Here is a 12,293-nt window from a genome sequence, read left to right on the forward strand (position 1 = left end):
TCACACTCTGAAGAGTGTCTGCCCTAACTAGCTTTGGGCAGTTGAAGCACAAAGGCAGGAGGGCAGACATTATAGGTAGAGATTTAGGTGCCCAATTCAGCAAAGTAGCTAAGCACATGATTAAATTTAAAAAGGTGAGGAGTCCTGTTCCTCTTTAGCAAAGCACAGCAGTGTGTGCATAAATTCCACTGACTTCACCTTTAGGCATGTGCTTTAATGCTTTACCTGAAAGAAAAAAACAAACAGAGTAATACGGAAAAGATGTTGAAATTAGGAGAAGAGGACTCTGTACAATACTAATGAATTTGATCATAATTTCAGAGCTTATACTAAAGAGCTGAAGATCCCCTATGTGCGACTGGAACGGCTGAAAATATGTGCATCAGAATCTGGGGAGCTTCCAGTGTTCAAACTGCAGCCCCAGAAAGATGACCAAGATGAGACTTTCCTTCTGATAATTGAATGTGGTACCCAGTCTTCAAGTATGGCTATAAAAGTGAGTTGGGTTTGCATGGTTGGTTGTTTGCTTGCTTGCTTGCTTGCTTTCTCTCTTCTTCCCCACTGACTTTGCTAGGCTTCTTGTGATACTCTGAACTGCTCTGATGATGGATTTTACTATTCTAAGATACTCTAGATACTTTGGTGATGGGTAGCAGTATAAAACCCCAAGATTAATAACTACTGCAGCACTGATTAGCTGTGTTCTTAGAGTATCCCCCACCACCCTGTTACTTCCCTTTCAGGAATACTTCTGATGGGCTTCGACACCAAAGCAGTGGTTGTATATTGGTGCTGTAACTGGCCGCTTTGATCCATCCATCATACAGGGCGAACTGCTTAAAAACAAATCTAAGATCCGTCAGACCTATGCTTTAGAACTGATGTTCAATTTAATAGTATTTAAAAAGGAACCTTCTGCCTCCTCAACATAGCTTTGGGCCTGAACTTGTTCCCATTGAAATCAATGTAGGTTTGGCATTAACGCAGATGAGAGCAAAAGACGTAGTCCCTTTTTGACACAAAAGTGGATTTCCTTTAAAACTTGCATTCACCAGAGATTCTGCATGGAATTTAGTTGTCACGAAAAACAATATAGAGTTGACATCTAATCTGGAACTGGCTCCCGTGACAGACTTTTAATAATAATAATAAATAATAATTAATAATATCCAGCTCTTACATAGTACTTTTCATCTTTAGCTTTCCAAGCACTTTATGATGGAGGTCAGTATCATTATCCCTGTTTTACAGATAGGGAAATTGAGGCCAGGAAGGGAAGTGACTTGGTCACGGTCACCTAGCAGGCCAGTAGCAGAGACTGGAGTCCCAGTCCAATGCTGTATCTAGCAGAGTCCACTTCAGATAGGCCTCTGTTACAGTTAGGGCATCAGATGTGAAAAAGATGATTCTGTTGTTCTGGATTTCTTTCTTCCAAGGTCAATCAAGATAATCCACAAACTGAAGGACCAGTTCCCACATACGAAGATAGGAAGTTCCCCATCAGCCGCCCAGCCGGACAGGCACCATCTGCTTTTGTAGATATCCCTCCTCTTGATCACAAGCTTAGCAATGGGAATGGCATCCCCAGCATGAAAAAATCTCTGCTCGCTCAGGAAGCCAATCCAATTGAGAATGAGGATTTCTGTGCCGTTTGTCTGAATGGAGGAGAACTGTTGTGTTGTGATCACTGCCCCAAAGTGTTCCATCTCTCATGCCATGTTCCAGCTCTGCTCAGCTTCCCAGTGTGAGTACATATAACACTTCCCTTATTCTGTCTCTGATTCTGCCTGAGGGACATATATGTCAGTGTTACAAGGGCTCTATCACGTTCTCGCTCTGTATTGCCTTCTTTGGTCATTTTACAAAAGGCAGGAAAATTTTCCCATTCTCTCATACCAGGAGTCAGATGAATTACTAACAGTATCTATGATCTCCTCCAGCCAGCACTATAATGGAGAGGCTGACTTGAATTTTATAAACATGAATGCAGTGTGTTGGAGACAACTAAATCCCTAGATTTTGTATAAAATCTGTGGTAAAGTTCAGATTATCCTCTGTCAGGGTAAAAAACAATGCAAGGACCAGGAAAATCAGCGAGTTTCATTTTGTAGAGTTTCCTCCTGGTTTCATTAGGGGAAGATTGTTCCCCCCCCCCCACACACACACAAAGAAGGCAGGCAGCAAGGCCTTCTAAATACAGTATGTGGATGACCTCAACTTCAGACCTATGACTCTTAAGATATTTGTGGAAGGCTGGGGCTTTTGTACAGAGAACCAGTGCTTCTGCAGTAGCCCCTGGGTCCTTCTCATATCTCTCAACCTGCCAACATCTGTAAATCTCAGTTCCATGATTCTGAATTTCAGATGTAGGTCATTTACAAAAGGAAGAGTCAGAGACACCACATTTGTGTGGAGTGCAGGTAAATTTGCCTCTAAAATGACGGAAATCCCTTGAAAGGTGGGGAACTGGTTTGAGGGGTATGGACAATCCTTTCTCCGCCCAAGCCTGCAAGATTTCATTTTGTTGTTGTTGCTAGAAATAGCTTAATTGTTAAAACATAGTTTCAAAACATTGTATAAAGCAAATTTCCCTATAACATAAACGTGGTGGGCCAGCTTCAGATTCATCCCTGTTGAAGCCATTTAGTCCCTAAATGTAGCTAGTTCTTTTTCAGGGGAAGGAGGTGCGGCAATGCTGTTTGCCCATCATTGTAACTTTTTTAATGGTAGATATTTAGGCCTGGATTCTACAAAAGTTGCATCTGTCAGGGTTCCATTGAGACCAATGGGGCTCCTGCTAAAGGATCTGCCAGTATGGACCCCTTACATCCATGCAGAGTCCCTTTCAATCATTTGGGGCCATTTATCCCAGCAAACACACATGGAGATAACTTTGAGTTCTTTGCCCATTGATGTTTTGAACCACTTCTTTTTCAGCGGTTATTGAGGATTTACTGTAGCTTGACGAGTATCTCTTTGTATAAATCCTTTCTATACTTTGAATAACTGACTCTATAATCTATAAGGGTCTGAACCAGTCCCCCCTAAAATCAATGGAAAGGCTCTGATCAGTAAGGATCAAAGAGAGAGAAATACTGACAGTGGCCCCAGGGATCTCCGATATTTATTGCATTGATTTGTTTTCCCTATATTTTAATTAAAAAAAAAAAACTAAGCTAGAAATCATCTAGCTGTGCACTCAATAGGGTATGCTCACACATGCGCTTATTACAATTTCCCTCCTCCTCCCTCCCTCCGCTCCATCCTGTTGCCACAGTGGATGTAGCAAGCATCTTGTGTTAAATTAGATGGTAAACCTTTGGGGAAGGGACTGATTGGGGCCTATTTTAATGCAAATAATAGATATCAGTAGAGAAGATGTATTATAAAAGACCAGAATTGTTTCTAAATACCGTTTTCGCCAAAGCTTTCCATTAGGTATCAGTTGTCCTTTCAATTCAGGACATGACATTTTGCTATCTTGCAGGGGAGAATGGGTGTGTACACTCTGCCGTAACCTGTTGAAGCCTGAGGTAGAGTACGACTGTGAAAACACACGCCACAGCCGTTGTAACAAAGGGGATAGAGCACTGCATGGCCTTGATGACCTTGACCAGAAGGTGGGTACAAATATATACCAATAAATATAGACACAGAATTCCCCATTGCCAGTCTCCTCAGCTATTAAATCCCCCATGAAATATAACTCTATTCTGAAAGTCTGTGCGGTAAACTCCAGTATACTCAGCAGCTTGCACCATGAACCAAGCATCACAAATACAAGAGGGAGCTTGTGCATCTCAGTGATATCTGGAATTGTTCAGATCTTTTGGAGTTGAGTAGTGAAGTTTCTGTAGGGAAAAGGAATTGGCTACAAAGATTTCCTTTGGTTGGTTACCGAACAAAGTTGAAATGTAATGGCTCACTGGCAGTTCAGAAACAAAGTTCCTGGCACCAACTGAGAAAACGAAAGAATGATAATATAAATGTTTCTTAAGTTACCATGAACTGTATGCTTTTTTTATATTGTACTACTAACCATCTTTCACCATTATATATGCATTTATATTAACGTGGAACATTTGGCCAACTACTGCCAGAGATTTGTGCTGATTGCCTACTGTTAATTGGCCCTTGGTGGCAAACTTTCTAAATAAAAGATTTCTTTTAATTGTAGCTGTGTGTGGATGCATTGGGAAAAGATTTTTAAAGGGGATTAGACAGAATAGGAAGCAGCAAAGAGTTTATCGTTTGCAAAATTCTAAAAAGTATCGGATGATTTAATGTGTTTAAGATTCTGTATTCTTAAAGAAACAGGGTCAATAAATTAATGTTATTTAGCAGACACCCAGAGCCAAATTTTCAAAGGGCCTTTGAAAATATACGTGTGAGATGAGTAAGTGTATCCATGTGTGCACACAAACCTTCCACTTATGCACACAAAACAATTGTTTGCATAAGTGCTAGTCTTCAGATGTAGCCCTTTGAGCACTTGCAAAAAGAAAAGCTAAAAGGGAGGCCACATTTTCAGGGGCCTCTTGAAAATTTGGCCCTTATTATCCCATGTTCTGTACATATGATACCTCCATGTAGATCACAGCAGGTGCCTCTGATAGTGAAATGTTCTCAGCTAAATAGTTTTTTACTGTTGCTGCTGTTCTTTTAATCAGTGACTGAAAGAAGTGAGAGTGTGGAAGGAGTGAGCGCAAAAAGCGGGGAGGGGGGTGATTTCCCAAGAGTCAGTCTAATAATGCAATAAAATATTTATTTAGAAAGCAACATCCAAAATAATATGGATCTTAAAGAAGAAAAGTAGTGTTATCATCAGCATGGTGTGTGGTATTAAAGTACTTGGTTATGAAGTGAGGCTGATTTATACACAGGGTTAGGAAGCATACCCTTCAGTATTCAGAAGTGCATGGCTCTGCAGCAACTCCCGGTAGTCTCAGCATTGATTCTAATTTTGGGTTTTACAGAAATGTGAAAAGTTGGTGCTTGCCCTGTTCTGCAGTAGCCTGAGCCTTCCATTCCATGAGCCTGTCAGTCCACTGGTAAGTGCTACATACGCAGAGAACTAGGAGACAATCCAAAGAATAATCGACCTCTGCTCACAACTCTCTTCTTGTCTTCTCAAAGGATAATCACTGACATTCCAACTAAACAGTGGAGTCACCTACTGTTAGGTGTTCCTGTCCAGTGCCACTAAGGTACCAGATCAGAAACCAAAACACTGATGACCTGTACAACATGCTAGCAAATTTTCTAATAGCACGTTTGGGTATTTAGTGTAAGATGTTTACAAAATGCCAGGTTGGTGGGAGGTGTCACATTAAGTTAGGACTATTGATTTACTGGCAGTGGCAGATTAGCCACTGGGTCAATGGGGCCTGTACCCAGGGGCCCTGGAAAAATGGGCGCCCCGGTGCCCCGTCCTGCTCCACCCGCCCATGGGCACTCTTGCCTGGGAGGGAGGATGGTGCGTGGGGGCTTGCCCTGGTCCGCCTGGCAGAAAGCAGGGGGGCCCACTTGCTCTGGCGCAGGGCCCCCACAAACTCTAATCCAATTACTGGATATGTAGAAAATGCAAGATAGCCCAGTGGTGCAGTGGCAGTATATTATGCTGCCATAAGAGTAGGTTTGGAAGGATTAGACTTTTACTGGTAAATGTCGGTAAACATCAATTTCACCTTTCAAACACAAACCAACGAAAAATATTTCCATCTATAATAACAATTTACAGGTAGGCAAAGTAAGAAAAATGCTGCTTGACAGTTGATGTTGACAGTTGGTGTTTTAATGATCATAAAGCTGTAACTTTTTGAATCTCTATGTCTACTGTCATTAAATTGTCTGTCTGTCTGACCCGCCCAACCCTTAATTTCCCAAAACTGTGAAAATTTGAATAGATTGAAATAGAAAAAATGCTTAAAACCCATAATTTTATACAACTGTAAAAACTGAAATTGATAAAAATAAATGCTTAAAAATAAACATTGATAATTGTCAAAATTATAAAAATATAAAAATTGAATTCTGTGAAGCCTACCTAAGAGTGACCTGGACTTTGGAGTAACTGAATGCATGATAGAGGTGATGCCATTCTCTGGTGTCTGTCTCTTAAGACCGTCGTTGTTCGTTGATCCAGGCACCATACTGTCTCTCCAGTATTTACTGTGTATGTTGAGGAGAACACAACGGTAAATATCATGATACTGGACCCCAGCATGAAGCAATTTGGAGGAGAAAATTAGAGAAAAGCAGAATGAATGACCCATATAGTAATATAAGAAAAAAATTGCAACTCAAAGCAAATCACCAAGCACTTGTGGAACTCATTACCATCAAGCACGTTGCTTTTTTGGGAAGATTAAATGAGAGGGAAAGAGAGAGGAGAGAGAGATCCTAATATCTGGTGCCCACTCAAGTTGGCATCAGAAAAATTCTGTGGTGACACACTTTATAGCCACTACAGGCTGAGCCCTGACAATGGTGCTTTGGTTTAAAGGCAGTGTAAGAATGCCAGTCCATTAGGGTTTAACCTGCAATTTGTTCCCATTGAAGGGTCCTGATTAGTTTATTAGATACATTTGTTAAGAACATAAGAATGGCCATGCTGTGTCAGACCATCTAGCCCAGCATCCTGTATCCAACAGTGGCCAGTGCCATATGCTTTTCTAAACTGCAAGGTGACATCGTCTCAGAACATTATTGTTAAAGCTGATTGTGGGGAGGCGTTATTTTGTTGTCAGTATTACACATATTACTGTATCCATAAGGCTTAAATGACAACAGGAGCATCATGCTATAATGGGGTGGAACTCCAGAGACTGGAAATAGCAGAAGAACAGTCACCACAGTGCAGTGGTTTGAAGATCAATCTTGCAAGCATATATGTGTTTGTTAACCAAGGAATGAGGAAGGTTATTTTTAAGTGTAGGAGTTGGATTTTTCCTCAGATTTCCTGTGTAACTATGGGTGAATCACTCCTGTTGTCCTGTAACTCACTTTCCTTATTTGTAGAATGGAAATAATAATACTTATTTACCTCAGAGGGATGTTTGAGATCTTTAGATGGAAGACACTATAGCCAGAGTAGTAGTATTAATTAACTGGGTTCCCATTTTGACAAAGGTTATGCCTAACAATCTCTTTTTTATACAGGCTCGTCATTATTACCAGATCATCAAAAGGCCCATGGACCTGTCAATCATGCGGAAAAAACTCCAAAAGAAGGACAAATCACACTATTCTGTACCAGAGGAGCTGGTAGCTGATGTGCGTCTCATGTTCTGGAACTGTGCAAAGTTCAATTATGTAAGTATCTGCTATGCAGAAACCAGCACCCAACACCATCAATCTGTGAAACAACAGAAACCGTGGGTCTTATCGACCACTTTATTACACTGGTGTAATTACTGATTCCATTGGAGTTACACTGGTATAAAACTGGTCTAATCGAGTGGATAATGAGACTCCTAACTCTTAGAAATTCTATAGATTAGTTAATGCCAGAAATGTGTGTTTGGGGACTGGAGCTATATGGATATAAAAACTAAAAGAACGATGTGTCAGCCAGCTAATGGACTTCCTGAGATGTGAGCTACTGGAGTGCTACTGGATTTGCTATAAGGATCCAAACATCCAGCAAAGTAACTGGGAGAATTAAGGTTTGCAGGAGGAGAGCTAACAGATTCCAAAGCACTGGAGGAGGATGCTTTCAGTTACTATGGCCAATAGCAGATCCATTTTCTAATGGGTGCAGAAAATGCTGCTTAATAGCAGCACCTGGATTAAACGTATGGTGTAAGTGCAGAGGAACTTGGCAGACTGTGGGAAGAGCAGAGGAGGCTACTGGAGATGTAGGAGACAAGTTCCAAATACAGGACACTCCTGTTTCAGACAGGAGGCTAGGCAGACCTGCTATTTTAGCCTTGGCGAGTTATGGGCATACAATGATACCGGAGTATTATTTCTTCTCTTACAGCCAGATTCAGAGGTTGCAGAGGCTGGACGATGCCTGGAAGTGTTCTTTGAGGGCAAGCTGAAGGACATTTATCCAGACAAGCGTTTTCCTTTGATGCAACAAGAAGACTCTGATTCTGAAGAAGTGGAGAGGGAAAATAGCCAAATGGCCCCCAAAGGGTTCCCATGGCCATCCTATGGACAGGAGTGCATTCAGCCTAAAAGGAGGCGGCGCCATGCTGTAAGAATGCAAAAGCAAAGGCATTTGGTTGCTAAGTGGCCACACTGCTAATTCTGTTTACAAGTGTTGATGTGAAGTTTTGACAACTGTTTGTGGGAATCAACTGTCAAGCTTCTATCCCATAAATGAAGTCAGTGCTACAAATGTATAGCAATATGCTCTCAGTGGAATAAAGTGTCAGTGGTATAAATGTGCGTGAGTGAAATCTCTCAAACTACCTGGTTATCTTCCTAGTAGAAAATGGTGTAAAGAATTTTTTAAAAGATTAAGCCCTCTAGCTATTCACTGTTTGTTTCCTTTGTATGCAGGAAAGTGAAAAAACTAAAAGAACGATGTTTCAGCCAGCTAACAGCCTGCCTCAGGTGTGACCTGCCGGAGTGCTACTGGATTTGCTATGAGGAACCAAACACCTAGCAAAATAACTGACAGAGTTAAGGTGTGTGGGAGGAAAACAAAGAAAACATTTGGGTTGTTAAACTAAAACATTTTGTCATCTGCTGACCACCAGCCTTACTCAAAGACTTTGGGGGATGATTAAGAGATTTGAGCATTTTTGATCCACCCAGTACTCTGCCTATCTAATCGCTTGTATGTTTGCAGCATTTACACTGAAGTACTAATGTTATGGTGACATAATGATGATTAATAATAAAAGTAGGATGTTAATAATCTATAATACTTCTGTACAATTTCATAATCTATTTAATACAATCCTTCATTTTATAGAGCACAGCTAACCATGTAATCTTGCATCTGCAATGCAAATGTTGACCATGATGTATGTTAAATATGGAGGCTAGTCACCAAAGACCAAATCCTGCAGTTATTCAGCAATTTCTTTGGGAACTCTGACTGAGTTAGGCCTGCAGGATGTAATTATCTGGTTAGTTGTTTCTTTTGAAGTGGCGCATTCTCATGAAATCACAAAACAGCACATGCTGTTGTGAACTATTTCTGAGTGCACAGTGGATGCTCAGTTTGCAAAGAGTCACTGCACTTGTATCTAACTCAATGCTTTGTATAGCATCGGGGATCCCTTGAGTATCAAAGGCAGCAAAACCAAATCCTGTTTTGTCCTTTAAAGTGTGCAGTGGAGTTTGCCATGTTAATGACAAAGCAATTATCTGGTTATAGAAGTGCCTATAAAATAAAGTGATATCTTGTTGATTTCCTGTTTGGTTACTTCTGGTTAACAACAATGCCTTAAAATGGTATTAGCCAGTGTACAAACAGATCTCACAGGAGAAATGAAATTATCACTAATTCTTCATTTTCTCAGATTGCCCAAACCATTGGCAGAACAACTCTGAGGACCCGATTGTAGTTTCCAATTTCCCTGACCAAAGTGCAACATGTAATTGTGCTGGGCAGGCTCTGAATGGTGACCTGGAGTCCAGAGGTCACAGGTTGCCTCCCTAGAGGAGAACTAAGAACCAGACTTTACGCTGGCCAGCACATTGGGTGTGGGGGGTGTCTCTTCCTCCTCCTTGTGCTCTTGCCCAGCTGTGGAAGATAGGGCCATTATCTGGCCCAGGGAGAGATCTGTTGCAAATCCCACACCTAGTTGATTTCATTGAGCTATAATCTGTTTCCTGAAAATAAAGAAGATATTTTCAGCACAGTTTCTACTGGCTGTTGTCTGGTCACCATGTATGTGATTTTAGAGAACACTCTAAACAAAGACTTTATGTATGGAATAACAAGACTCAAATGCTATATTCTGTTGTCTGTGTTACTTATTGTTTGCTGTTAACTCAGTAGTGAGATGGTGTCTTCTCTGCTTTGACATAATAAAATATGCACTATAAAAGACTGCATGTTATAAGCTGAATGAAAGGGGGAGATATGAATCAAGTGACTGGACTGATATACAGCATCATATGTCTGTAAGCATGTCCTGTTTGTATTAGCTGAAACAGCTGAAGAAAAATTCATGTGCCTGTCCTTTTCATCAAATTCATCCTCTTATAGTTATAACTGCCATGGCACAGGGCACTGACTTGCAGGTTTATGAGTGACTGGATTAACCACCCTTACCTGTGCTACCTCCAGTATCGGTTCCTCCCAGCTGGTAATTAAACCTCCCACCAAAAGGTCTATTCCTCCATCATTACTGCTCCAGTGGGCGATACTATTGTATAATGTTCATAGAGGGTCATAGAAATGGAAAAGACTGACATGTTGGCTTATCAAGTCCATTGTCCTACCAAGGCAGAGTAGCTTAGAATTTACTTAAGTTTCTTAGGTCCTGTAAATTTATATTTGTGTAATTTAATATTTGTTTAGTTTTCTAAAATTTGACTTTTAATCAGTTAAAGTCCAGGTACATTTTTCCTTTTTTAAATTAGGTCAAGGTCTGTTGTGAATGTTACTGTAAATTCCAGGAGTGGAGCTGGCAGGATATAGCTCTGAGATCCAAGCACTTTTCTAATGAGTTTGTTTAGTTCATTGGGTGTAAGGTCAAGTGCTTTGGTCCTAGTGCTTTCACTTGGATAACAGAACAACGACTGTTTAAACGATGGGTTTCAGACATAATGTCATTCAGACCAAAAGCTGAATTTAACAGCATGACAGTGCACCTTTTAGATCTCATGTGACTTGAAAACATCTTTAAGTCTCGGTTCAGGGGTCACCACCACCATAGTGCATAATGTGTGGTGAGACCAGCATCTTCTATCACAGCAGCTTCCTTCACATTGTTTCCTCTACAATCTACCCTTTTGGGCATGGGTGAAGAGTGGCTCCACATCTCTAGAGCTTGTGTTTACTCTAGAAATTCTTCAGGAAAAGTAAAAAACACAGTGGCACCAAGAATGGAGGATTTGAAAGCAAGAAGCTCTTGTTTTTGCCATCAGAACTGCTATATCCATTTAACTCAAACACAAATGTTGGGTTATGTTGTTCAAAGGGTTCTTTTTCTTCTGACTATCTCACAGCCAATCCCAAAGTCTAGAAGATCTGAGGGGGGAAACCCCTCCAAGTGTTAACTGCATGCTATTGAAAATAAGTATGACCCAAATTGTGTCCCAGAAACATCCAAGAAATCCCAGTTGGTTCATACTAATATAACGGGTCAGAATTTCTCCCCTTGCCTTCAGCACTAGGTTACATATGAAGTGGAAAAATTCTCTTCATGCTTAAGCAATTTAAAAACAGGTTAATTACATTTAAGTAATAGGTCTGCTGAAGAGAAGATACCTACCATTTGAACTTCCCCTAACTTGTAGTTTCAGAGAGACATTCCTAATATGATTAGAACAGCATGAATGACAATAAAGTTAATAAAAGCTGGTGTTTAAGATTGATTGCATGTTTATGAAGATAATGTGCTTCGCTGAACAATAAAACTTGTGAAGTGTATTTGTGTGCATGTCTTAATCTGAAATTGTTGCTCCAGCTCTCTTCAATTACAGAGTGATTGTCTAACACCATTTAAAAAGTATCAACCAACTTGTTGAAAACCCAACTGTTGTGGCACAGAGCAGAACGGACAAGAAAACGTATGGTATGTTAACTCGTAAAGTAAGTTTCCTAAGTGTGCTGGAATCTAGAACAATTAGTAAGTTTGCCTTTTGTTCTTAAGATTTGTTCAGAATAATGCAGGTCTATGCACTGTGCAGACCCAAGTACATTGTTGAGGTTCAGCAAATAATACTGGCAGAAGTTTACATTTATTGGACATTACAATAGTAAGGAACATTATTTTACTCTTACTCATGTAATAACATGAAAATCATTCCTTTGGTCTCTTTGACCAGGGACAGGAGGATCTTAAAGGGTATTTTAAACTATAGAACACTGTAGAAATTCAAGAAGGATTCTAGGCTAGATTTACATTTAGAAAAAAATTGCAAGCAAAATTATTTTGATTCTAAATAAATCAAACAAAAGTGTTTTTTTCTAACATGCTAGACCCTTCCCATTTTGTGTTACAGTGGGTTAAAAAAAAAATCAAACCTCAGAAAGCTAGTTCTCTGGGTTTGAAGGCTCAAGGCTTAGTTCCTTCCAGGTTGTTCTTTGTGAAGTCTTTGTGACGTCTGCTATTTTGTGAAGTAGCAAATCCCATAGCAGTCGACTGATTGAAAAATTT

General features: G+C 40.3%; 1 protein-coding gene across 6 annotated transcripts in view; it reads left to right on the forward strand.

Moving 5' to 3' along the window:
• TRIM66 (tripartite motif containing 66) overlaps positions 1-11,502 on the forward strand; it is an 86,371-nt gene extending 74,869 nt beyond the window's left edge. For all 6 annotated transcript variants that reach the window (XM_039538826.1, XM_039538823.1, XM_039538824.1 and 3 more), the window contains 7 exons: positions 322-496; positions 1,437-1,744; positions 3,488-3,620; positions 4,977-5,051; positions 7,162-7,314; positions 7,985-8,203; positions 8,512-11,502. In XM_039538826.1, coding sequence (XP_039394760.1) covers positions 322-496; positions 1,437-1,744; positions 3,488-3,620; positions 4,977-5,051; positions 7,162-7,314; positions 7,985-8,203; positions 8,512-8,571 — 1,123 coding nt within the window. In that variant the 3' untranslated portion in view covers positions 8,572-11,502. The remainder of the gene's footprint in view (positions 1-321; positions 497-1,436; positions 1,745-3,487; positions 3,621-4,976; positions 5,052-7,161; positions 7,315-7,984; positions 8,204-8,511) is intronic.
• The last annotated feature ends 791 nt before the right edge of the window (positions 11,503-12,293 follow it).

Source organism: Mauremys reevesii, linkage group 4 (assembly GCF_016161935.1).
Source record: "Mauremys reevesii isolate NIE-2019 linkage group 4, ASM1616193v1, whole genome shotgun sequence".
Taxonomy (NCBI): Eukaryota; Metazoa; Chordata; order Testudines; family Geoemydidae; genus Mauremys; species Mauremys reevesii.